This window comes from Macaca nemestrina, chromosome 15 (genome assembly GCF_043159975.1).
Source record: "Macaca nemestrina isolate mMacNem1 chromosome 15, mMacNem.hap1, whole genome shotgun sequence".
In the NCBI taxonomy this organism is placed as follows: domain Eukaryota; kingdom Metazoa; phylum Chordata; class Mammalia; order Primates; family Cercopithecidae; genus Macaca; species Macaca nemestrina.
Genome location: NC_092139.1, coordinates 51995171 through 52023168, shown reverse-complemented (window position 1 = coordinate 52023168; position 27998 = coordinate 51995171). Strand labels below are relative to the sequence as shown.

Sequence of the window (27998 nt, the reverse complement as noted above, 5' to 3'; positions counted from 1 at the left end):
AAACACCATTTCATATTTGATGATGCTTCTTGTATGATTTTATGATACCGAATAAGCAAAACATGTCTCTTCTGGACTTCAGGGGACCTAATATCAAAAAATTAAAAGGAATTTAGAACTTGATTTTGGAAAGTTTGTCAAATATAAAAACAGTTTAAAACACTTGATATCATAAATGGGATTACAGGACATTGTAAAATAAATCATTCATTCAGCCAAAGTGATAATTCAAATGTTTTTTTAAAAGGCAAAAGCCTTATTCTTTGAGAGAGGAGACTTAATTTCCCGAACAATAAGTACTAACAAAGACAGCATGAGGCCAGTTAAATCTGCCTCAAGTCTTATAAACAAATCTATTAAATTTTAATCATCTTGACCAGAAGATATAATTTCCCTAAACCTTTTTATAAACTTTTCTAATTTTTTAAAGAGTAGGTTAATACTCCAAGAAAAATCTTGTTAATCTGATACAGGGGCCCAGATGCTGGTCTTGCATCAGTGTTTCTTTGATTATTAATGTTTAATCTATAGAGAAACTCTGATATAATTTTCTCTCTCAAAATTAGCCCTTACAATCTCACACACCCACCTTTTCTTCAATAGTCCCTGAGCCTAGAGGGTTTGAATAGTTTTAATTTTTGGCTCTGTGTTTTATGAATGCAGTTTATTTTTATTTTTATCATCTCCTGAGTCTGAAGATGAGCCTTTAACTGCTGTCAGTGTTTAAGATTCAGCAGAACTTGGTCCTTTTTGCATCCAGGAGTCAAAACCCTGTAACTCAATAGCACAAGGATTTTTAAAGTAATACAGAAAGTTACATGGAGGTAATTGCCTTAATTAAAAACAAAATTAATCTCAGTTTTCCTAAGCAAATCAAAACTTAATAATGATGTAGGAATTATTTCAATAAAGCATAAAATCTGTTTGTTAGTCCAATTACCAAATGGCAAAAACCCCAAAAATAAACCCTTTTGCAGTGTGACTGCTGTTCCCTGTGAGGAGTCCATTTAGATAACCTGCAAGTCAAAACTAATGAAAAAAGGGTACTTGAATTAATTAGACATAGGAAGAGTGTGTCCTAAGTGAAGGTTTCTTTTGTCTTTTTATTTGAGATGGAGTCTCATTCTGTCACTCAGGCTGGAGTGCAGTGGTGCAATCTTGGCTCACTGCAGCCTCTGCCTCCTAGGTTCAAGTGATTCTCCTGCCTCAGCCTCCTGAGTAGCTGGGATTACAGGTGCACACCACTATACCTGGCTAATTTTTTGTATTTCAATTAGAGATGGGGTTTTGCCATGTTGGCCAGGCTGGTCTAGAATCCCTGGCCTCAAGTGATCTGCCCACCACGGCCTCCCAAAGTGCTGGGATTACAGGCATGAGCCATGGCACCCAGCCAGGTTTTCAATTTTGTAAACCGATTTAGACATATTAAGAAAAGCTAAGAGCACAGAATGTTATATTGGAAGAAAACATTTCCTTTAAATCTTTAAGATAAAACATTTTTAGCATTAGGTCACAACAGCATTTAGAAACTGAGGATAAAAAGTTAGAGGAGCTGATAAAAAAGTTGGAGTGAGTTATTATCTCAGGCCTTCTCAAAGGGGAGAGAAAACTGAAAACAGTAAGACACAATAAAAGTTCAATTTTGGGGTTAACAAAAATCTCTTGTAATTTTATTAAGAGTAAATCAATACCTTAAGAAAATTTTGTTGTTCTAACCAATTCTTTAGTGTATTAGGGTATTTTAATATCAAAGCCTAATCTCTAGAGAGACTTTTATAAATAATTTTAACTATAGCCAACTTGATCACATAAAGTTTTTTTAATATAAATTCTCCTTTTACAAAGTTGATTATGACTTACACAGACCATTTGTGATATATGCCTATGTTCCCAGACCAAACTGAGGGTCAGGCTGCTATTTCTCGTGGCCCAATAATGAGATGCAGATGAACTGGGGAGGAAGAGAGTTTTTATTTCTGTAACCGGTTACAGGGAGAAGACCTGGAAAACACTGCTAGACCAACTCAAAATTACAAAGTTTTCCAGAGCTTATATGCCTTCGAAGCTATATGTCTATGTGTAAGTGTGCATTCATCTAAAGACATAAGTGATTAACTTCTCTTAATCTATAACTAAGATCTGAGTCCTGAAGACCTTCCTCTGGAGCCTGAGTAAATTTACTTAATCTAAATGGGTCCAGGTTCTGGGGTGATTACCCTTATCTTGTCTCCTGCTAAATCATGGAGGATTGGGAAGTTCCTTCAGACCCTAGTAAACTCTTTTGTGGAGGCCTGGGGAGTTTCTTCAGATCCCCAATAAAACTTGCTTAATCCTAAACGTATCCTGTTAAGAATTCCTTCATTATCTTGTCATGTTTCAAGGCCAGGAAAGGCCTAGGCAAAACTCTTGGTGGGCTTTTGTTACAGTCCAGCCTTTGTACAAGGTCACTGGCCCTTTCAGCTTTTATATTTAACTTAATCCCTCAGTCAGTGCTGAAACAGTTGTTATGAAGGCCTGGATTAGTAAAACCTGGCCGGCCACACTTGGACTTTCTGTTTTATCTTAAATATCCCTCTTTCTTAAATAACCAGTCATTTTTATTTCAAGACAAAAAATTACCGTACAAATTCTTACTCATATAAAATTATTTTCCTTTTAACCTCTATTATCTTTCGTCTTTTTTCATAAATAACCTTTGAATTAGAAATTATTTCCCTTTAATAAGAACACTTTTTAAAGAAAAATATGTTTGCTATAATATAATTTTTAAAAAATCAGGTAACAGTACAAAGGCAAGCAGTTTAAGATCAGAGAGGAACTTGTCTGTTTGTATTCCTGGGGATCCATATGGAAGAACAGAGATTTCTCCCCAGAAAGGAGGGGCCTTCTCTCTTTTCTTGAAGGAATCCCAGGCTGTTAGAAATTATTTAGATCCTTCATGCAGCAGAGGGTGGCAAGAGGAAGGAGAGACAGGCCAAAGTAATTTGAGGAAACAGAATTCAGTCAACTGAGAAGAAAAAAACTTTTTCTCAAAAAACGAGATCCTAGGACAGAGAAAAAGCATAAAGGCCTTATATGCATATACACACATCTTGGATATCAGCTTTTAATTAAGCTTTTAACCACTGAGTTCTTAAAAATCCTTTTAAATCTCTTTTAACTATATTTTATCTGGGACAACCTGCTGATATTTCAAAAGTATTAATAACACAAAATTTAAACCAGAAAAGACGTGATTTAGGAACCAAACCCAGGCTGCTGTGGTGAAAACGGGCAGAACCTTAGCTACTGAACTACACTGTGGGGCAGCCACTATAGTTCTTTCAGTTTGGGCCTAGCTCGCAAAAGATGGCCTTGTTATGTAAATGAAGCCCCTCAAGTAGTCAAAATCTTTCTTTTCTTCCTTTTGCTGGCTTTTTTTTTTTTCCCAGCTGCAGGAATGTAGACAATTCAGAGGATTTGTTCCCCATAATTTGGAACTTTCCTTCAGATTTGACCAAGTCGGGTAGAGATGATCAAACCTAATGGGAAAAAGACTGAAACAACAAAAACAGAAACAAATAAACAAAACCAGTTAAGCAAAACACAAAAATGATCACACAATTCATACAATTACTGAGTGCTCTAATGGTAAGAAGAAATTAAGACCAGCTGACTGTTAATCTTAATTTTTAGTCATAAGGAGAAGTTCTCAGATAAAACCCCAATTCAACTACTTAGCTAGGAAAAGGGCACAGGCTGAAGACTGCTTGCTACCATCCAAGGAACAGGAAAAAAACTCAAACTTGCCTTCCCGGTTGGAAGTGAGCTGAAACTCCAGAAAAGAGTTTCCTGCTCTCCATCATCATGGAAGCAGGAAAACTCACTTGTTGGAAGTGAGTAAAATTCCAGAAAAGGAGTTGTACAGCACAGTAAATCTTAGATCTTAACCAAAGTTTGGGAGATCAGGGATTCTTCAGAAGGAGGAGCTCCCGGCCTCAGCAAATTGTCCTGTTGGTTTGAGTAGTAAAGATAGCTCAAGCTGGTACTGAGTACCAATAGGAGGTATGCCTTATTCTTTGAGAGAGGAGACTTAATTTCCCGAACAATAAGTACTAACAAAGACAGCATGAGGCCAGTTAAATCTGCCTCAAGTCTTATAAACAAATCTATTAAATTTTAATCATCTTGACCAGAAGATATAATTTCCCTAAACCTTTTTATAAACTTTTCTAATTTTTTAAAGAGTAGGTTAATACTCCAAGAAAAATCTTGTTAATCTGATACAGGGGCCAGATGCTGGTCTTGCATCAGTGTTTCTTTGATTATTAATGTTTAATCTATAGAGAAACTCTGATATAATTTTCTCTCTCAAAATTAGCCTCCACTCAAAGTCCCTTCGTGGTCACCAATTTGTAAACCAAAAGGAATCTGAGACAGGTCTCAATCAATTTAGAAGTTTATTTTGCCAAGGGTAAGGACATGCCCAGGAGATAGGCCTATGCCTTTCTCCAAAGATGGCTTTAAAGGGGAATACTTAAAGGGGAAAGTGGGCTAGAGGGGTAAGAGGGAGGGTGTGGTAATCAACATGTTGCGAGAGAAAGGGAGCATGCAGGGGAATAGTCAATTATGTGTTGGTCTTGCGCTCAGTAAATCGGCACTTTACGTGAGGTGAAATAGAGTAGCTACCTGTGGAGTTTCCTCCCTCCCTTCCTCCCTCTCTTCCTCCCTCCCTCTCACTCTTCCCCCCACCCCCCTTTCTCTCTTTCTTTCTCTGTTTCTGACAGGGTCTCACTCTTTTGCCTGGGCTGGAGTGTAGTGGAGTGATCTCAGTCCACTGCAAACTCTGCCTCCTGGGTTCAAGCGATTTTCCTACCTCAGCCTCCCCAGTAGCTGGGACTACAGGCATGCGCCACCATGCCCAACTAATTTTTTTTTTGTATTTTTTGGTAGGGACAGGGTTTCACCATGTTGGCTAGGCTGGTCTCGAACTCCTGACCTCAGGTGATCTGCTCACCTTGGCCTCCCAAAGTGCTGGGATTACAGCTGTGAGCCAACATGCCTGGCCCCATGGCGATAATTAACCTTTTATCTGTAGCTATCTGTTTAGGAACAAAAGGAAAGACAGTTATTTGCATGACCCAGCTTTCAGTTTCATTTTTTTTCCTTTTGGCATAGTGAATTATTTTCCTTTCACAAAAGAAACTCTAGCCCCAAACCAAAGAACAGATTTTACAGGTATTCACTAGTGACACAGTATCCTGATCTAAACAGTAATTCACTATGCTGGGACTTGAAAACAAGTGAACGACAACAGAAACAGCAGAAATCTATGATTTGGGTGAAAAAAAAAAAACCAACCCATATTTCCAGGCCATTTTAGAATAATCTGGCATGGATGTATTTCCAAACTAATCTACAGTCTAAGCCAATTTGAATAAAAGATCATGTTTCTGGGCCATTTTCGGGGAGAAAAACTGCTTTAAGGCTTATGTAAAAACAAAAACAAACAAACAAAAACCCTAAAAAACTCCACAATTTGAATGAATATGGATAAATAACTTCATATAAGTACATAGTGATGTTTCTCATTCTTTGTTATGACAGAATATTGTTCTATTTGCGCATGATTTTTATTTAATCAGTTCTACTGAACATGTTTTTCTTTTCCCAGTCTGTGTCACACTGGGAAAAAATTATGGTGAGGACTTCATGTCTACTGCCTGCCCCCACCCCAAGATTTAGCAGATTTGGATTAAATATATTTTACACCATTTTAGAAGAATAATATGGTATGCAATTATGTCCAAAATTACATTTCTGGCAAGTCTGAATGAAAAAAATAATCTTTCCGAGTCATTTTGGAAAAAAATTTTTGCACTGCACTATATCCAAAAACTTTCCACTTTTTGGAAGAAAAAGCTGGCCTAGGGCTGATGTGCCAAAAAATTGGAGTAAATTTGGACTTTTTAAAAAAAATCACGTTTGGGGTCATTTTGAAAGAAAGTCTGGGACAGGACTTATGTCTAATAAACCTCACAATATTAATAAATTTTAAGAAAAAGTAATATTTCCCAGCCATTTACAAAGAACAATCTGGAATAGAGCTTACCCCAAAAATCACAATTAAGGATATTTGGATAAAATATCACATTTTTAGGTTAGTCTGGAAGAAAATTCTGGCACAGAAATTATTTCCAAAAAACTTCATTATTTGAGCCAATTTGATTGAAAAAATCACATTTCCAGGCCATTTAGAAGAAAAGTCTTACACATGATTTAGATCCAAAGATCCTAAGATTTCAGTGAACTTGGATAAGAAATGACATTTTCTGCATATTTTAGAAGGGAAATCTGGTGTAGGACTTAGTTCCAATAAGCCTCCAAATTTGAGCAGATTTGGATGAAAATATCACATTTCCACAGGGATTTGGGGAGAAATATCCAGCATATGACTTAATTCCCCAAAACCTACTATTTACATAAATTTGGATTTTTAAAACTCATGTTTCTTATTCATTTGGGGAGAAATTTGACCAAGAATTTGTGTACCCTAAAACACATGATTTGAATGAATTTGAATGAAAAATGTATATATTTCTGGGCAATTTTGTAAAATAATGTAGCACAGAATTTATGACCACATGTCCTAAAAACTTCAGCAAATTTAGATGAAAAGTTACATTTCTGGGTCATTTTAGAAAAGCCTGGCATAAGAATTATTTCTAAAAACCCATAAGACTTAGTGAATTTGGATGAAAAATAATCCTATTTTCAAGACCATTTTGAAAGAAAAATATAGTATGGTATTACATCCAGAAAACCCTACTTATGCAAATTTGAATGCAAATTGTCTTTGTGGGCCATTTTAGAAGAAAATTCTGCTGTTGGGCTTATATTCTTTTTAAAAACTCCACTGATTATTAGACTACTGGAGCTATATAGTAAGTTTTGAAATTTGGAAGTGTAAGTTCTCCAACTTTGTTCTTGTAAAAATATGTACTTTGATTGCCTCTTTTTAACCTAAAACTTAGCACCCTGGACACAGTGTTCTCAGACTGTTTGTCCCATCCCTCCTCCCACTGATTAATCTTGGTGATTCTTTTTTTTTTTTTTTTTTTTGAGACGGAGTCTCGCTCTGTCGCCCAGGCCGGATCTCAGCTCACTGCAAGCTCCGCCTCCCGGGTTTACGCCATTCTCTTGCCTCAGCCTCCTGAGTAGCTGGGACTACAGGCGCCTGCTACCTCGCCTGGCTAGTTTTTTGTATTTTTTAGTAGAGACGGGGTTTCACCATGTTAGCCATGATGGTCTCGATCTCCTGACCTCGTGATCCGCCCATCTCGGCCTCCCAAAGTGCTGGGATTACAGGCTTGAGCCACCGCGCCCAGCCGGTGATTCTATCATATAAGTACATAGTGATGTTTCTCATTCTTTGTTATGACAGCATATTGTTCTATTTGTGCATGATTTTTATTCAATCAGTTCTACTGAACATGTTTTTCTTTGCTAAAATTTGAAATTACTCATGACTGCATTGAATAACTTATCTAAATCATTTTGCACATAAACATACACAGTTATTGGATTCATTAAGTGAGATTTTGGGCTCAAAGGGAATATGAATTTTAAATTTTGAGAGATATTACCAAGTTGTCCACCAGAAGACTTGTGGCAATTTGTATTCCCAAGACCGATGTGTAAGTGTGCCTGTTTCCACCGTCTACAATACTATGTTCGAATTTTGTAGTCTTTGCTAATCTGGCAGGTGCAAATATCTCTGTGTGGTTTTCATTTGTATCTTTACTGATGTCAAGGATGTCTTCAAATGAAAGAAGACTTCTCTTCCTATGCTGTTATCTGTCCTTGTGTTTTTTAGTATCTTCTATTGTGTTTTTGATTTTTAAAATTTCATTTCTAATGGTATTATGCAGACAGGAAAGACAGCATCTCCATCAAGTTTGTCTTTTGTTTTGGCCGTAAGTGTGAATTGCCTTGCAGAATTTATTTTTCTACAGACAAATTTGACCTTTTTCATTATGACTTCGAGATTTTGAATCAGAAAGTCAGTCCTAGGTTATAAATGTGTTCCATTGCTGTATAACAGACAATCCTAAATTTTGAGGCTTAAAACAACTACTATCATCATGCCTCAGTTCTATAGGTTGACTGAGCTCAGCTGAATGGTTCTCACCTGAGGTCCCTCACTTGGTTGCAGATGTCACCTAGGGTTTCAGTCATCTGAAAGGTCTGACAGGACAGGCCTCCAAAATAGCTCTCCCATGTGATTGGAGTTGAGGCTCACTGTTGGCTAGCTCAGCTATGGCTGATTACCAGAGCACCTCCATAAGTCCTCTCCATGTGACTAGAAGTTTTCACAGCATGGCAGCAGGGTTCAAAGTGTAGAAGCTGTAAGGCTTCTTATGAACTAGTCTCAGAAGTCCCATAATATCATTTCTGCTACACCCTCTTGATGAAGCAAGTCATTAAGACCAGCCCAGATACATGGGGAAGGTAACAGGACACCCCCCTCTTCACCCCATCTCATAATATAGATATAAGGAGGGAAGGAATTGATTATGTCCATCTTAGAAACAATTTTCACACATCCATTCCATGTGAAGTATATACTCATCCCTCCTAAGATGCCCCCAAAGTCTTATCCCACTATGGCATTGGCTCAAAGATCTTTGGCTCAAAGATCTTTGGCTCAAAGATTCTTTGAATCAGGTCAAGGTGTAGATGATGCTTTATCTGAAGACCTGGGAACCAAAGAAGCATATCTAACACCCAGTGTAGATTCAGGGATAACTATCCCTGAAAAAGTGCTTCTATCAAAAAATGGGGAAACAGCAGGTACTGGTTCATAGAAATGCAGCAGTTCAGCTGGCACGTGCCACCAGTTACCTTTGTAGCACAGTACTGCCCCTGAGAGTGATTCTCCATGATGTCTGCAGTCCAAGTTATTCCTCCTTTTCCATGAGAACTGGCCTGTGCTTGCAGCTTAGTAGGTTTCTCACCCTGCCTTCCTGCCCATAAAAAGAGGTAGGGGCTTTTCTGTCCTTTTCAGAGCAAGCTGGTGTTTCTGTTACAAATGTCATGGGTTTCCTATGCCTCTTATTGAAGCTCATTCCATTAGACAAAACCCATATCCACAAAGCTCTTCAAGACAAGCCCCTCATTTGGGTTGAGTGTCAAGGTGCTATGGGATGATTCCCTTAAAATTTAGCACCATTTTGTGTACAGTCTAGAAGCCACACACTTAAATATTTCTGAAGTCTTTAAAAGGGGTCTTACAGTTGTACCCTTGAGATGATCTTTACCTTGAAGGACACTTTTTTTTTTTTTTTTTTTTTTTGAGACGGAGTCTTGCTCTGTCACCCAGGCTGGAGTGCAGTGGCCGGATCTCAGCTCACTGCAAGCTCCGCCTCCCGGGTTTACGCCATTCTCCTGCCTCAGCCTCCCGAGTAGCTGGGACTACAGGCGCCCGCCACATCGCCCGGCTAGTTTTTTGTATTTTTTAGTAGAGACGGGGTTTCACCGTGTTAGCCAGGATGGTCTCGATCTCCTGACCTTGTGATCCGCCTGTCTCGGCCTCCCAAAGTGCTGGGATTACAGGCTTGAGCCACCACGCCCGGCCTAAGGACACTTATTTTGAGCAAAACCACACACTGGAGGAGGTATGGTTAATAATATTTACATAGGGTTAAACACCTTAAGCCCTGAGATAGGATAACTATTGAGACTGTGTGGCTGAAAGACCTTAGACCAATTACCTGATGACTGACATGGGAACTGGGTCCCGGGATAGAGGAGCATGATTCAAAGTTCTAAACACTGGTATTACAGGACTGATTGAGGAATGTGGCTTCAAGGGTTTAATCCCTGTTACTGAAGGGCTGAGGAAGACACATGGTTAAAGATTGTCATATACAGTCAAGTGTTGCTTAACAAGAATATGTTCTGAGAAATCATTAGGTGATTTAGTCATTTTGCAAACACTGTAGAGTGTACATACACAAATTTAGATGGCATAACCTACTATACACCTGGGCTACATGGCATAGTCTATTGCTTCTAGGCTACAAACCTGTGCAGCAGGTTACACTGAGTACTATAGGCACTGAGTACTGTGGGCAACTGTAACACAATGGTAAGTTATTTGTGCATCTAAACATAGAAAAAGTATGGTAAAATACAGCATAAAAGACAAAAATATGGTATACCTGTACAGGACACTTACCATAAATAGTAAATTGCAGAACTGGAAGTTGCTCTGGGTGACTTTGTGCATCTAAACATAGAAAAGATAAGGTAAAATACAGCATAAATGACAGAAAAAAGGTACATCTGTATAGGACATTGACCATAAAAGGCAAGTTGCAGAACTGGAAGTTGCTGTGGGTGAGTCAGTGAGTGGTGAGTGAATATGAAGGCCTGGGACATTACTATACACTACTACAGAAGTACATACTATACCCTTAGGCTACACTCAATTTATTTTTAAACTTTTCTTACTTCAATAATAAATCAGCCTTAGCCTACTGTAACTTTCAACTTTATAAGCTTTAAAATTTTTTACTTTTTGACTCTCTTGTAACTTAGCTTAAAACAAAAACATTGTACAGCTGTACAAACATATTTTTCATTTTATCCTTATCCTATACGCTTTTTTCTATTTTAAAAATTTTAATTTTTTTTCTGTTGTTGTTAAAAACTGTAAGACACAAGCACACACATTAGCCTAGGTCTATACAGGGTCAGGATCCATAGCACTGTCTTACCCACCTCTGTATCTTGTCCCATTGGGAAGTCTACAATGCCACTAGGTGACAGGAATTTTTCAGCTCCATTATAATCTTACCAGCCCACCATTGTATATGCAGTCCATCGCAGACAAACATTATGCACTGCCTGACTGTAGTTACGGAGGTGCTGATGAGGTGGTATAGCTGGGGGTGGTTGGAGATTATCCATTTTCTTGGTGGTCTGATATGGGTGTAACTGAGATCCAAGGCTCTGCTTGGTCACAGCTGCAAGACCAGGCCCTGGGACTGGAGTGCTGAGGACAACGTATTGGTGAGAGGGCCCCCGATGGAAGGACCAGGGACTAAAAAAGTCTGAGAAATGTAACAAAGGTAGTCAGGGGCAAAGGCAACAACAGAGATGTTTGAAAGCTGGGAGGAGAGAAGCAGGAAAGGGGGCTGTCAGAGCCAAGGGATGGGGGTAGCTGCAGATGGAGCTGGACTAGAGGAAGTCACATTTTCTGGAAGATCCCCTCCCCTCCTGTGAAATCTCTTTACATAGTTCCTAGATTCTCTCCCCATACAAAGGACCAGTCTTTCCAATAAATCTACAAATGATTTGGTTCTTGTTTTCCGAGGAAATGAATTCCTGTGGAATAGCGGACTTAAGGGTTTCAGATGTCTGTATCATTCCCTATCCCTGTTATAGATGAGTGAATGAAGGACACAGGCACAGTTACAGATGTATAAAGAAGCCAAGTTTATTACAACCGAAGGCCACAAAACATGGAGAAGACTTAGTGTGGGGAAAGTAAACAGTTAAACGCCCTTTGACCACTTACAGAATGCATTTCTCTATTTCATCAAAGTGTCAACATTCTGACTGTTAGTCCTTGTCCCCCCATCTTTGCCTTCAGAGAGAGTATAAGGAATCGGAAGGTTGCCCCGCACACGGCTCAGGGTCAGGATGCGGTGGCAGTCTGTGGTGCACAGACTTGGTCTTCCTGTGTCTGCTGAGGTGAGACTTGAGGCTGAAGCCTTGCCCACACGTCTTGCACACATACGGCTTCTCCCCCTTATGTGCCATTTGATGTAAGGTGAGGTGTGACTTTTGGAGAAAGCCTTGGCCACACTCTCTGCACACACAAGGCTTCTCTTCCAAGTGAGCCCGCTTGTGTGTGATGAGAGCTGACTTATTGCCAAAGCCCAGTCCACACTGCCTGCACATGTAGGGCTTCTCCCTCGAGTGCTTCCGCTTGTGCCTGATGAGACCGGCCTGGTGGCTAAAGCCTCGCCCGCACTCCCGGCACACATACGGCCTCTCCCCTGAGTGCGTTCTCTGGTGTGCAACAAGGTTTGACTTCTGGCTGAAGCCTCGCCCACACTCCCCACACACCATGGGCTTCTCCCCTGAGTGCGTCCTCTGGTGTCTGATGAGGTTGGATTGCTGGCTGAAGCCCCGGCCACAGTCCTTGCACACAATGGGCTTCTCCCCTGAGTGTATGTTCTGGTGTCTGTTGAGGTGTGACTTGAGACTAAAGCCTCGCCCGCACACCCCACACACATACGGCTTCTCCCCGGTGTGCGTCCGCCTGTGAGAGATGAGGGTTGAATTCTGGCTGAAGCTGTGCCCACACACCCCGCACACGTAGGGCTTCTCCTTTGAGTGTGTCCTCTGGTGATTGACAAGGGTGGTCCTCTGCCTGAAGCATCGCCCACACTCCTTGCAGGCGTAGGGCTTCTCCCCAGAGTGCGTCCTCTGGTGGGAGATGAGGTTTGACCTGTCGCTGAAGCCCAGACCGCAGTCACTGCACACGATGGTCTTCTCCTCCAGGTGTGTCCTCTGGTGTCTCACGACAGCCGACTTCTGGCTGAAACCTTTGCCGCACTCCCGGCACACGTAAGGCTTTTCCCCGGAGTGTGTCCTCTGGTGTATGATAAGGTTTGACTTCTGGCTGAAGCCTCGCCCACACTCACTACACATGTAAGGTTTCTCGCCGGAGTGTGTCCGCTCGTGTATGATTAGCGTTGACTTCCTGTTAAAGCCTCGTCCACACTCGCTGCACACAATCTGCTTCTCCCCCGAGTGTGCCTTCTGGTGTCTGGCGAGGCTCTTCTTTAGGCTGAAGCCCTTCTCACATACCCCGCACACGTAGGGCTTCTCCCCTGAGTGTATCCGCTGGTGACTGAGCAGGTTTGTCATCTTGCTGAAGCTCAGTCCACACTCTCCACAGTTGACTGTTCCAAATCCTAAGACTTCTATCCTCTTCAGCAATTTGTCTGTTTCCTCAGGGTTCCCCATCGGCGCTGGGCTGGCTTCTAACTCCGCCCCTCTGAGGCTGTTCCGAGAGGTGACTGGCTGCCTCTGGGGTGGCCTGGAGAACGCTCCCAGAGTCCTTTTCTTTGTTCGTCCAAACAAAGGCCTGGCGCCTTCTCCCCCAGGACCTTCTGCTTCATCACTCCAGGGTCTCCCCTCAGAGGCTTGTGGCTGCTTGTGCTTGTCCCCTGGGCCCGGATCCCCAGGCTGGACGTCACCTTCTGTACACAAGCATGTGAAGATCCAGGGGGGATGATTACACAGTACATGCTGCATGGGGAATTTCTGACTGGAGAAACCAGGTGGGCAGAAAGGATCGAGGTAGAGTTCTGGCTCTGGATCTGCTGCAGAGAGAAAAGTGTGAGTCACAACTGAGTTCTCAGTGGGCAGCCTGAGCAATCAGCTTAGTCACATCCCCTCAGTTTCAAAACACTTACGCCTTAAGTGCCATCCAACTGGGACTTCCTTTACATGGCCTCCTCTCCAGCCTACCACTACTTCTCACGTCTTCCATTACAATCTAGAAAACCCACTGGTAAGACCTGTTCTACATATCAGACTATACAAGCATCCCTGGCATTTTTGGGTGTGTAAATAGGGCCAGTATGGAACAGTTCCCCTTCACCTTCAATACAATGAATTATCTTCTAACTCACAACCACCCACAATGAGATAAATCACGTCCACAAGTACTTTTTTCTGTGATGGAAAGATGTCTAACACTAGGACCCACGTGGAAACGTCCTTCCTTATTTCCCTATGAGGACAGGGGGATGGACTGAGAAAGCAGTTACTTGGAGTGAACAGAGAAGCCTTGGTACAGGGAGGAGCATGAGAGGCTGGTGAAACAGCATGTGACACACCCGAACTGCTGTCTCCCCACTCAAAAAAGATTTGTTAGATTACTCTATGCCAGAATTTCTAGGAGGCAGTACGCTTTCAGCAATGGACAACACAGAGCCTGGGCCCCCAGTGACTTAAAGGATGCTCCCTCCTAGCACCCCCAACCCATTTCCATAATTAGTGTAAATAAAATGTTCCCCAAAAATCAGTGTAAAAGAAGAAATTTCTACTTATAGTACCTCTTGTGTAGGAGATGTCAACATTGATTATATTGTTTTATCACAACAGGGTCTAGTCAGCTGAAGGCAATCAATGACCAGGCAATATGAGTAACCAGGCAGAGATCTCAATGGATGTACCCGAATGCTTTTTTCTTGACCAATGAACAATCAAGCTTATTAAAAGTGTGTACACATCCACATTCCAGAATTATGCCATGCTACACGAAATGCTACTTTTCAATCCTAATTACAATGAGCAGAACCTCCTTTTCCTAATACTTAAAAATTCCTGACTCTTCCTACTCAGCAAACTGCCTAAGTGAATGTCTTCCCTTCTGTGTTTCATTGCCTGGCCAGTAAATACGCTCACCTTTTCTCCTTTCAGTAGCTCTGGTGGCCTTTACCTCAGGCTTTGATGACAGAAGGGGGAACCAACAATCTAACCTGATGCCACCCTCTCCCCACGCCAGTGCTGAGCAGCTCCTGCAGAGAAAGCCTGCTCTTCTAGCCCTTATACTCAGGACAGGTGCCCGGTGGTCCCTCAAGTCCCTTTCTCAGCAGTAAATCCTAGCTGCTTTCACTGAGTTCTCACTAAGTGTTTTGGTTTAATCTAGGTTGTCTGAGGTTCCACAACTCATAACTGATTTTGTGTTTCTATTTCTGGCCAGCAACTTCCTTGAGATTATGGAAACGAGTTGGGTTGTTGTCAGATTTGATTTATTGGCTGTTTTGTTTCTCTTGAATACGAAAGGAGAAGGAAGCAACCGCTTATATCTCCTTGGCTTACCTTCATACATATTAGGGCATAGTCATGGGTAAGTAGGTCTTTCAGCAGTAAAAGGAACTTCTGTGTCTGTCCTGAGTTAAGCACAGTGACTATGATTTTGACACAGGTAATACCTCTCACCCACCCTTATAAAAACCAAGGCTTCTGGTATGTCGGCTTATTACAGGCCTAACTGCTGTGCCTATTTGTAAAGTGGCAGGCTTTTATTTACACAAAATGTATTTCAGAATTACTGAAGCGCCTTCAGATAAATCTCAATTCAACATGGTTTTAATATTTATATGGAGTGACAGAAGAAAAACAAAACTTTAAGTCTCCATTAGTCAATTTTTTCAGTTGGTCACCAAATCTGCCATTCTGTGTATACACTAGGAATAGTCTGAGAAGAAATTTTAACACAAAATATTACCAGGTTAATTAATTTGTTTATAAAGTATTTTAAATCTAAGGTACTCCTGTACTGATAGGTTTGTAGAGACTAATGGGTACTGACACAAATTTAAAATTTAAAAACTCGAGAATAACAAAATTAAAAAAAAATCAGGCCAGGCGTGGTGGCTCACGCCTGTAATCCCAGCACTTTGGGAGGTTGAGTCGAGTGGATCACTTGAGGTCAGGAGTTTGAGACCAGCCTGGCCAACATGGTGAAACGCTGTCTCTACTAAAAATATAAAAACTAGCTGGGTGTGGTGGTACACACCTGTAATCCCAGCTACCCAGGAGGCTGAGGCAGGTGCTTGAACCTGCGTGGCGGAGGTTGCAGTGAGCTGAGATTGTGCCACTGCATTCCCGCCTGGGCAACAGAGCAAGAGTCTGTCTCAAAAATAAATAAGCAAATAAATAAATAATAAATAAATAAAAAGTAAAATTGAAAATTGAACTCCTAATGATTTAAATATGCCAGTTTCTGCAGGAAATCTTTCTTGCTGCAGCTGAAGTTCTGGCTCTGAAGAAAAAAGTTTAGCTGTGAATTAAGCCAGGCACCTTGGTTATTAGGTCACACTACAAGAAAGAAATGTGAGGCACTCAGGGCTTATAGACTACAGTATGTAAATGACCTTACTAGCTGGTATGTAAGTGTAAAAGGTGGAATCAATATTTCAAAATAAGATAAAGCCTGTAAATTAGACAGATGCAATGTCTTTTCCCTTATTTTATCAGTGTAAATATAGCATTAGCATAATATTGTAGTGATATAAAACTTAGTTCTGATATGTAGGCTTTCTCAAAGAAAGTTTAACTAATCTAAACTTCCAAGACTAATATATAGGTTCAGCATCCCTAATTTGCAAAATTCAAACATTTGAAAATCTTTAAGCACCAACATGCAGCCACAAGTAGAAAATTCCACAGCTGATCACATATGACAGGCTGCAGTCAAAACACAGGCACGTAAAACTCAGTTTATTCAGCATCCTTAAAGGAAAAATATAATTACCTTCAGGCCATGTGTATGAGGTGTACACAAAACATAAATGAAATTCCTGTTTAGACTAGGGTCCTACACCCAAGGTATCTCATTATGTATTTGGTAATATTCCAAAATGCAAACCAACCCACCAAACAAAAAAAAAAACCCCAAATCTGAAACACTTATGGTCCTAAGCATTTTGGATAAGGGATACTCAACCTACACTGATTTTAAAAATCAGTATATTGCATTCATAAATATTCAAGATTAGGCAAATGTAGATATATGTGTCCAACTAGTATCTTATAATTTACAGACAGTGCCAGATATTATGTGAATCTACAATTACTTTACTCAAAGTAAATACCAGAAATGGCATATTTTTCAGGCAATTTTTAACTTAAGACTGATTATGTTGTTTTTCAATTTCTAAGATCTCTGTTAGGAAATCATTATAAGAATAAATATTCTTGTTAAAAAATTCAAAAACAAAACTACACAAAGTGTTCCCATGTAGTAATTTTACTTGTATTTTTGCCTAAACTAATGAGATCAGCCTTATGTTAATTATTTGAGACTGAAACTTAAAACTTTAAATACCATCTATCAACACTATATATGCTTAAAAACATGTACAATTATTTAGCTTGCCAATAAACAGAAAAAAAAGCTTAAACTTGACAATAATACTGGTAACTAAAAAAGAATTATAACTTGGTGTATTTCTGTCCTCCATATGAAAAATAACTATTTTTTGTCTTCTGTATACTCAACTTAGAAATACAAGCTCTATTTTTACTTCACCAGATTTTCAATTTCTCATTCTTTATTTTTAAAATTTTTTACAGATAGGATCTCTCTCTGTGGCCCAGGCTGAAATGCAGTAGTACAATCATAGATCACGCAGCCCAAACTCCTGGGCTCAAGCAATCCTCCCTCCTCAGCTTCCTGAGTAGCTGGGACTACAGGCACATACCATCTCATCCTGGCTAATAATAATAAATTTTTTAGAGACAGAGTCTTGCTACATTGCCCAGGCTGATCTTGAACTCCTGGCCTCAAGTGATCCTCCTGCCTTGGTCTCCCTCAGCCTCCTGAGTAGCTAGGAATACAGATGCAAGCCACAGCTCCTGGCTTTAATTCTCATTCTTATGCTTCTGTGTTACCTTTTACCAGGCTTCTTAGTCAATTTAAATAACAAGGATTATTCACTTCAGGAGGGTATATAATTCTTCATAATTATAGTAACTCCTGTTACTTTTAAAAAACTAATTTTTAAATTGACAAAAAATGTGTATATTCATTGTGTACATTTTGAAATATATATACATTGTGACATGGCTAAATTGAGCTAATTAACATATGTATCACCTCACATACCTATCATTTTTTGTGGTGAAAACACCTAAAATCTACTCTTAGTGATTTTCAAGAACACAATATATTTTTATCAACTGTGGTCATCACGTTATACAATAGATCTCTTGAACTTATTCCTTCTATGTGAAAATCCTTTGACCAACATCTTCCCCAACCACTCCCATCCCTTCGTAACCACCATTCCATTCTCTGCTTCTATGAGTCCAACCTTTTTAGACTGCACATATAAGTAAGATTGTGTGGTATTTGTCTTCTGTGGCTTATTTCACTTAACATAACATCCTCCAGGTTCATCCATGTTGTTGCAAATGATTCTGTTACATTTATTGAATTAGCATTCTGATCAATGAAACAGCCAAGAAAATTCAATGCTTTTCTTGTAACTAGCCTATTTTGAGGATTCTGATATTGCCTGTCTTAAATCCAAGTCCCAAATATAGAATAATGAAACTGTTAAGATGTATTTTTTTTTTTTTACACCTAGAACAGTCTTCTTCCCATTACACATATATTTTGGGTTTCCAAGACAGCTTCCTGGGCAACCACAATGACTTGCTCCTTGGATTGTACAGCATTTTTTTAATGTGCTCAACATCGTTGCGAGAGCTGCTGTTTTTCTTTAAATTAAAACAAGGATTAAAAACAAGAGAAAAAAAGATAGGTTTCACTTTAAGACAATGATAGGTAAGCTGCTTGTTATTAATATAAATGTTTCGGTAATTCTATACTTTTCAGGTTGAGAAAAACACATATTTGTGTAAAAGTACAAAGGTTAGGGTGTACAGCATTTTCCCAGCCTCCACCTGCCAATTCTAGAATGAACACACAGGTCAGATAATGCCCCTACATCCTCTCCTTCTCTGTCCAACATTCCCTCCATGTCCTTGGCTAGACCTATCTCTGTTGTCCCTTGAGAGGAAGATTTCTATAAGATTCCCTCAAGTAGATAGACAGCTTCTTCCTCTTATATCTCAGCACTACAGAGTGGGATGAATGTCCTTGTTTTGTAATGTAGCTTCCACACCAGTACCTACCATACTTCTTTTAGGATCATCCACAGGCCTCCTGGTTTCACACATTGCCTTGAATATTTGATCACCCACCAGCCTCACATCCTCTCCACACCAGTACCTGTGAGCACTCTCAGGGTGCTCCATAGGGCTGAGCCTCTGGCTAAGACTCCAACTTCTTAGCAACACTGACCTCACCTGCACTGTGAACGCTGTTCACAGACACTGCACAATCTTCACATTCTCTCCTGTGTACATTCCCTTCTCTGACACAGCCTTTTCTTCTATCTTCTGACTCACTTTGCTCAAGCATCATGGGCACATTGGTTCCTGACCTTATTTGGGGCTCCAATCCATGACCTTTCAGCTTAAACACCATCATACTTTACTCCTTCATACAACTGAGATCCAATGGACTTATATATCCAACTGACCTTTTATGGAACAACAGATTCAGTGGAGAGTCTATGAAACCACTATGGTGCTCTCACAAGGATGCTGTTATGGGCTGAGTTGTGTTCCCCCCAAATTCTTATGTTGAAGCTGTAACCGCTAATGTGACTGTATTTGGAGACAGGGCCTTTAAAGCGGTAATTGAGGTTAAATGAGGTCATAAGGGTGGGCCCTAATCCAATGGGGCTGGTGGCCTTTTAAGAAGAGACAACCAAGATGTGTGAGCATAGAGAAAGGGCTATGTGAGGACACAGGGGGAAGGCAGCCATCTATAAGTTCAGGAGTGAGGCCTCAGAGCAACCAAACCTGCTGACAACTTGATCTTGAACTGCTGGCTTCCAGAACTATAACTAAATGAATTTCTGTTGTTTAAGCCACCTGGTCCCTGTTACTTCGTGATGGTGGCCCAAGGCGATTAATACAGATGTTTTACTTCCTTTGCCCTGACCTTCCTTCTTTCCTAGCGCTGTAGTAAAACACCTACTCATCGGCCTCAGTCAAGCCCTGGGCAAGTCTCATGAAATTTATCAGTTATTAAGTAAACATGAAAGGCCAAAGTCCCTATTAAAAGTTAACACCACTTGGTTTGACAGCAAATGCAACACCAGCTATATGCTGCTGCTTAAAAGCAAAACACCCAAATGACATTGTTTTCATTTTAAAATAAAAGGATGAACAATAAAATAGAAAAGTATGCACAAGAAAGTATGGTGCTAAGACTAAAAAGAAATAAAGAGGAAGTTAAAGGAAAGAATAGCTCATGGAACTAAGAGAATTTCAGTATTAAAAACTTCATTAATGAGCAAGATAAAAATATCCTAAACCTTTACATACCTAATAGAACAATAAAGTAAAATATAACACAAAAACTTAGAAATAAATGGAGAAGTTGATATAAATTACAAGGACTGTGGAGAGTTTTAGAATTCCTTCTAACAGATGAACAGTAAGGATACAAGCTAGTTGAAAAACAGCAACAATTTATATTATGTATGCTACAGTCCCTCAACTCGAAGACAGAATTAATCAATTTAATAAAAACAAGAGGAGAAAATTTCTTACCCAGAAAAAGAAAATATATACTTCTGTGCAAACATTTATAAAATTGCCAAAAGAATTTTAAAAATTAAAACACATATATAATTTCTTAAAGTTATCTATGCCTCTGTCATTTAAGAATAATGCAAAGTAGGATGAAAAATTCTCAGCAGCTCCCTTGTCCAACCCTCCCCAATTCTATCCCCACAGAGGTAACCACCAGTAATAGTGTAACCACTAGTAATGGTAAGTAACAACAGAGTTCTATGTTCACATAAACATATGGATATATACTCTTTCATATACTTCTCTTTAACAACAAACTCAACTGCGTAATATACAAAGTCCTGTAACTTTTTCACTTAATAAGGTATCCACTTAGTATCTGATTTAAAGAAGATACAGCAAAATTTGATTATATTTAGTGAACAGATAGGAAATCTCACCACAAAGAAAAGTGTAGTAAAAGTGAATGGAAATTGCAGAACTGACAAATAAGTGAAATGAAGGATTCACTGGCCAGAGCTTAGCATATTGGAAATGACAAATGAGACAGTAAACTGGAAGACAGACCAACAGAAATCATCCAGTCTAAAGAACAGAGAGAAAAAAAGATTTAAAAATACGGAAAGAGGCCGGGCGCGGTGGCTCAAGCCTGTAATCCCAGCACTTTGGGAGGCCGAGGCGGGCGGATCACAAGGTCAGGAGATCCAGACCACAGTTAAACCCCGTCTCTACTAAAAATACAAAAAAAATTAGCCGGGCGCGGTGGCGGGCGCCTGTAGTCCCAGCTACTCAGGAGGCTGAGGCAGGAGAATGGCGGGAACCCGGGAGGCGGAGCTTGCAGTGAGCCGAGATCGCGCCACTGCACTCCAGCCTGGGCAACAGCGTGAGACTCCGTCTCAAAAAAAAAAAAAAAAAAAAAAAAAATACGGAAAGGATCTATAACCTGTGAGATTATATAAAAAGGACTAATATATATGTGCCTATAGTCCCAAAAGGGGACAGAGAGAATCAGGAAGATAAAAACATGTAAAGAAAGAATGGACTTAAGGCAGTCACATCACTGTGAAACTGCTGAATACCAAAAGTCCGGCGAAAAGTAGCCAAGGAAATAAAGGTAAATTATGTTCATGGTGACTTCTCCATCAGAAACAGGGACAGGCAGAACAATGGAATGTTATCTTTAAAGTGCTGAAAAAATAACCAAAGTAGAATTCTACATCTAGTGAAGATACACTTCAAGAATGAAGGCAAAATATAAAGACACTTTCAGAAGCAATAGAGAATACATTGCCATCTGTACCATAAGAAATGCCAAATGAAGTCCTTAAGGTTCAAGAAAAATAATACAAAAGGTAAACTCAGATTTTCAAAAAAAAAAAAGAAAAGAAAAGAAAATGATAAATTATCTGGATGAGTTAAAGACTATTTTTTCTCTTAATTAAAAAAATACATGGTAGAAAACAAATCCATGTGAGTATTTAAAACCAACATTTTAACATTGTAATACGGAGTGTATAATACAAATGACAACTATAGCACAAAGGATGTTGGGAGGAGGGGGTGATTGGAATTGTGCAATTGCAATGCTCTTACATTTTATATTTTACCCAGATTAAGTATTAAGAGAATATAAAAAGTTAAGGCTATGTCTTATACTCCCTTAGAGCACGGGCCAGCAAACTTCTTCCTAAAGATAGTAAATAGTTCAGGCTTTGATGGTTAAGAGGCAAAATTAAGGATATTATATAGATATTTATGTAACATTATAAAATGTAAAAGCCATTCTCGAATAGCTCACAGTCTTTTTAGAATTCCATTTCAATTTGTCTATTGGCTTTTTACATTTCTTCCTTCCACTGGGTTTGCCTTCTTTCTTTAGGTCACAGTTGTTTCCATATTCTTGATGATCTTTTGTAAAAACAGTAACAAGAGAAAGAAGCCCATGACTATAAAAGAGAACTGAGTGAGCCAGAGAGGAGAAACCCAGTGGGAGGAAAAACAGCTTCCTAGCGGAGGAAGGAGACAAGAGACACCAGGAAAGCCCCATCCATACTCGGATGAAGATGGAGATCTGGAAGGGAGGCCGTGTCAGGCAATCTAAACAGCAGCCCGGGAGGTCAGGGGAACAGCTTTCCTCCCCAGCACCTGAGCAACGCCCCCTCTCCCCCAGTCCTCTGAGCTGCTGAGCTCATGTCTCATCCACCCAGTGTTTTCCCACTCACCTGGACAGGTAGCCGGTGAACAGTTTTTCTCCTCTCTCCAGGTCTCTTTCCCTTGCTCCAGCTGGGTGATGAGTTCTGGTTTAGAAAATGAAATTCCTGCTCACAGGAAAAGAAAATAAGGTAACTAGGTTATGGGCTCAAGAGCCCATTCAAGAATTCAGAGCCAAACAGCCTAGGAAACTTCAGAGGTAGTACAAAGCCCTGAGTTGGAAGGGGTGGGTGGGGCTCTCAGAAATGGAAGGGATGAGTGGGCAGCGAACTCAGATAGTACACTGGGCTGGACGCGGTGGCTCAAGCCTGTAATCCCAGCACTTTGGGAGGCCGAGACGGGTGGATCACGAGGTCAGGAGATCCAGACCATCCTGGCTAACACGGTGAAACCCCATCTCTACTAAAAAAAGACAAAAAACTAGCCGGGCGAGGTGGCGGGCGCCTGTAGTCCCAGCTACTCGGGAGGCTGAGGCAGGAGAATGGCGTGAACTCGGGAGGCGGAGTTTGCAGTGAGCTGAGATCCGGCCACTGCACTCCAGCCTGGGCGACAGAGCGAGACTCTGTCTCAAAAAAAAAAAAAAAAAAAAAAAAGAGAGTACACTGATTCTATTTCATGCCGGGTAGATGAACACCCCTCTCATTTAAAACAAGTTAACATAGGATGAGAACCCCAGTCTGAGAAAAAAGGGCTAGAAATGCAGAGTAGCACACACAATACACATATGTACACATACAACAAAATCTACTCATTTTCGACTCTGCAAAATCAGACCCTCCCCGGGAAAACAGGAATAAAATGTCGTTGCTTTTTAGTCCAACCCAAAGGTCAAGTAATAAAGCAAGATGGCTGCTTCAAGCATAGCCTAAAATTCCCAGCAATAAGAATGGGAATCCTCACAGATACCAGGCTTACCCAGTGAGACCAGGTTGCTGTAGTTCTCCAGCATCACCTCTCTGTACAGAGTCCTTTGAGCAGGGCTCAGCAGCCTCCACTCATCCTGGGTGAAATCCACAGCCACATCCCTGAATGCCATGTGTGCCTGTAACACAAAACCGAGCCCTGCTCACTCAGAAGCCAGCCTTGCCCGTGGCTGGGTGAGGGGCAGGCAGAAGGCTGCCCTGGGGGAGGCAGGTGAGATATAAAGATCCCTGCCTTTGACAGTGACCCTGGTGCCCTGTGTTCCAAGACTTTTAAATCCCTGTCTCTATCCAGCCAGTGGCATTTGTGAACCCATACAGTCAAGGTCCTGGGGGGCCACACAGGGTATATGTGCATGAAGTGGAGTCCCTACATTTTGGGAACTTTAAATCTAGGCAGTCAGAAGAGCAAGCAACATATAAAATATAAGCAACAATAAAGGACAGCAGATTTTCTGAGTTTAAAGAATTTAAAAGATCAAATAATCCACTGTAACTCAGTAATTCCTCAAAATCCTATGGCTTGGCTTTCTCGAGCCTGATGGTCACAAGCAGAGAGTAGTGAAGTACTGGAATCATGGTGCCTGGGTTTCAGACCCACCTCCGCCACCAACTAGTATCCCAGTTTTCTTACCTGTGAAATGTAGAGAACAGTTCATTAAACTTCCAGACACAGACTGTGAGTGCTCACCATGGAGCTTCTTGGCCACAGTCCAAAATTTCACCTTTGCACCCTATTCTCATGCCCCTGCCCAGTTTTATTCTTTTAATTTTCTTACCACTATTTCCAAATGGAGGACAAACTGGAATAGAGATTAGAAAGGGTTTTCTAAGACAGGGTCTGGCAACTTGGTCTTGGAGAATGGATTGGAATCAAGGGAAGAAGAAAGTGCTAGGAACTACAGATGAGGCATGTGGGGAGCAGGGACAAGGACATTATGAGCAAAGGAAGACAAAGCCAAAATACAGGCAGGGATGGCTCCCTAGGAGGAATAAAAGCCACCTATTGGTAGAATCCAGAACTTTGTCATCAACTCACACTCAAACACCAACTATTAAACAATAACTTCCCATTCTTTCCTCCCCCTAGATCCTGGCAGTGACCATTTTGCTTTCTGTCTCCATTATATATGTGGTTATTCTATGTGGCTACAATAAGTGGAATCATATACATCCTTTTGTGTCTGACTTATTTCACTTAGCATGTCTTCAAGATTTAGCCATGTAGAAGCATGCACTCAGAATTTACTTCCTTGTTAAGGCTAAATAATACTCCATTGTGTGTATATACTACATTTTGTTTATGCATCTGCTAATAGACATTTGGTTTGTTTCTAGCTTCTGGCTATTCTTCCATGCACATGGTTGTATAAATATTTGTTGGAGTCCCTTCAGTTCTTTTGGGCATACACTCAAAAGTGGAATTACTGGATCAAACAGCAATTCTATAGGAACCACCATACTGTTTTCCACAGCAGCTGCACCATTTTGCATTCCCACCAGCAACGCACAAGGGTTCTATTTTCTCCACATCCTTGGCAACACTTACTGCCTTCTAGTTTTGGGTTTTTTTTTTTTTTTTTTAAAGTAATAGCCATACAAATGGGTATAAGGTGGTATCTCATTGTGGTCTTCATTTGTATTTTCTTAATGTGAGTGATAGTGAACATCTTTTCAGGTGCTTATTAGCCACATGTATATCTTTGCAGAAATGACTATTCAAATCCTTTGTCCATTTTTAAGCTGGAGTGTTCTTTTATTGTTGTTAAGCTGTAGGAGTTTATATATTCTAAATATTAATCCCTTATCAGATATGTGACTTGCAAATATATTCCCTTCCTTTGATGAATGAAAGTTTTAAATTTTGATGAAGTCCAAGTTTGCTATTCTTTTCTTTTATTGCCTATGTTTTGGTGTCATTTCCAAGAAATAATCACCAAATCCAATGTTATAAAGATGTTCACCTATGTTTTTATCTACAAATTTTATAGTTTTCACATTTATGTTTAGGTCTTCGATCCATTGTCAGTGCATTTGCATATACGGTGTTAGGTAAGGGTTCAACTTCATTCTTTAGCATATAAATATACAATTTGCCCAACAGTGTTTATAGAGTATAGTCTTTCTCATATTGAATGGTCTTGGCACTCTTGTCAAAAATCATTTGACTATATATGCAAGGGTTTATTTCTGGGCTCTCTATTCTGTTCTATTTGTCTATAAGTCTGTTTTTATGGCAGTACCACAGTTTGGGTTACTGTTGCTTTGTAGTAAATTCTGAAATCAGGAACTGTAAATCCTCCAACTTGGTTCTTTTTCATGATTGTTTTAGGTATTCAGTGTCCGGTGAGATTCCATATCAAGTTTAAGATGAATTTTTCTATTTCTTAAAAAAAAATTGTTATTTTTATAGGGATTACATTGACTATGTAGATTGGTTTGACTGGTATTATTATTTTAACATTTTAACGGCCGGGCACAGTGGCTCACACCTGTAACCCCAGCACTTTGGGAGGCCGAGGCAGGTGGATCACCTGAGGTCAGGAGTTCAAGACCAGCCTGGCCAATGTGGTGAAACCCCGTTTCTACTAAAAATACAAAAATTAGCCAGGTGTGGTGGCAGTGCCTATAATCCGAGCTACTCGGGAGGCTGAGGCAGGATAATCACTTGAACCTGGGGGATGGAGGTTGCAGTGAGCCAAGATCGTGCCACTGCACTCCAGCCTGGGCAAAAGACCAAACTCCATCTCAAAAAAAAAAAAAAAAAAAAAAAAAAAAAAAGTTTTCCATTCTACAAACATGTGATGTCTTTCCATTTATTTACATCTTCTTTCTTACAGCAGTATTTTGTAGTTTTCAGTGTATGTCTTTCATCTCCTTGGTTAATTCCTAAGCATTTTATTCTTTTTTTTTTTTTGAGATGGAGTCTCCCTCTGTCACCCAGACTGGAGTACAGTGGCCAGATCTCAGCTCACTGCAAGCTCCGCCTCCCGGGTTTACGCCATTCTCCTGCCTCAGCCTCCCGAGTAGCTGGGACTACAGGCGCCCGCCACCTCGCCCGGCTAAGTTTTTTGTATTTTTTTTAGTAGAGACAGGATTTCACCGTGTTAGCCAGGATGGTCTCGATCTCCTGACCTTGTGATCCACCGGTCTCGGCCTCCCAAAGTGCTGGGATTACAGGCTTGAGCCACCGCGCATTTTATTCTTTTTGATGCTATTTTAAATGAAACTGTTTTCCTCATTTTCTGTTAGGATTGTTCACTGTTAGTGCATAGATATGCAACTGATTTCTGTGTGTTGACTTCATATATTAGTTCTAATAGGTTTGTGTGTGTTTAGTCTTTAGGGTCTTCCACATTTAAGATCATACCACCTGAAACTGAGATAACTTCACTTTTTCCCATTCAGATGGCATTTGTTTCTTTTTCTTGCTTATTTTCTCTGGCTAACACTTCCAATACTCTGTTGGCTATAAGTGGCAAAAGTGGGCATTGCTGCCTTATTGCTGATGTTGGAGCCTTCAGTCTTTCACCATGGAGTATGTTAGCTGTGAGATTTTCACATATGGCCTTATTATATAGTGACTTCCTTCTATTTCTAGTTATTTTCTATAAAAGGGTGCTAAATTCTGTCAAATACTTTTCTGCATTGAGATGACCATGGTTTTTTGTTGTTGTTATATGTTTCATCTGTTAATGTGATATTTTATATGCATTGATTTTTTTTTGGGGGGGAGGGCCGAGTTTTTGCTCTTGTTGCCCAGGCTGGAGTGCAGTGGCACGATGTCAGTTCACTGCAACCTCTGCTTCCTGGGTTCAAGCAATTCTCCTGCCTCAGCCTCCTGAGTAGCTGGGATTACAGGCATGTGCCACCATTCCTGGCTAATTTTTTTGTATTTTTAGTAGGGATGTGGTTTCACCATGTTGGCCAGGCTGGTCTCGAACTCCTGACCTCAGGTGATCCACCCACCTCGGTCCCCCAAAGTGCTGGGATTACAGGCGTGAGCCACTGTGCCCAGCCATATACCCATTGATTTCTGTATGTTGAACAATCCTGCATTTCAGGAAAAAATTCCACTTGGTCATGGTGTATAATTCTTTTCAAATGCTGCTGAATTCAGTTTGCTAGTATTTTGTTGAATTTTTTTGTAACAATGTTCATAAACGATGTAATTTTCTTGTAGTGTCTTTGTCTGGTTTTGGTATCAGAGTAATGCTGGCCTCACAGAATGAGTCAGGCAATGTTCCCTCCTCTTCAGTATTTTTGGAGAAGTTTGAGAAGAACTAGTGTTAGTTCTCTAAACGTTTGGCAGAATTCACCAGCAAAATCATCAGGTCCAGGAGGCCCTGATTCTTTGTCAGGATGGTTTTGATTACTGATTCAATCTCCTCAGTAATTATACACTTATTCAAAATTTCAATTTCCTCATGGTTCAGTCTTGATAGGTATTGCATTCTAATAATTTGTCCACTTCATCTAGGTCATCGATTTGTTGGCACACAATTCATAGTACTCTTGTACAATCCTTTTTACTTCTGTAGAAACAATAGTAATGTCCTCACTTTCATTTCTGATTTTAGTAATTTGAGTTTTCTTATTTTCTTAGTCAATAAAGCTAAAGGTTTGTCAATTTATTTAATCTTTTCGAAGAACCAACTTTAAGTTTTGTTGCTTTCTGCT

At 40.2% G+C, this 27998-nt stretch overlaps 1 protein-coding gene and 1 long non-coding RNA gene across 8 annotated transcripts in view; one reads left to right on the top strand and one right to left on the bottom strand.

Annotated features, from left to right (window-relative positions):
• Positions 1–27998, top strand: part of LOC139358517 (uncharacterized) — a 42952-nt gene that overhangs the window by 3074 nt on the left and 11880 nt on the right. The gene's annotated exons all lie outside the window — the stretch shown is intronic.
• Positions 11458–27998, bottom strand: part of LOC105486837 (zinc finger protein 133) — a 30118-nt gene continuing 13577 nt past the window's right edge. For 3 of the 7 annotated variants that reach the window (XM_071079718.1, XM_024794430.2, XM_024794429.2), the window contains 3 exons: positions 23314–23440; positions 22410–22505; positions 11458–13379 (listed from right to left, as the gene is read on the bottom strand). In XM_071079718.1, the coding sequence (XP_070935819.1) occupies positions 11635–13379; positions 22410–22505; positions 23314–23440 (1968 nt within the window). In that variant the 3' untranslated portion in view covers positions 11458–11634. Of the gene's footprint in view, positions 13383–21449; positions 21451–21985; positions 22096–22409; positions 22506–23313; positions 23441–27998 lie in introns of all 7 variants that reach the window. The other 4 variants (XM_071079717.1, XM_011749910.3, XM_011749911.3 and 1 more) reach the window with 2 other exon arrangements.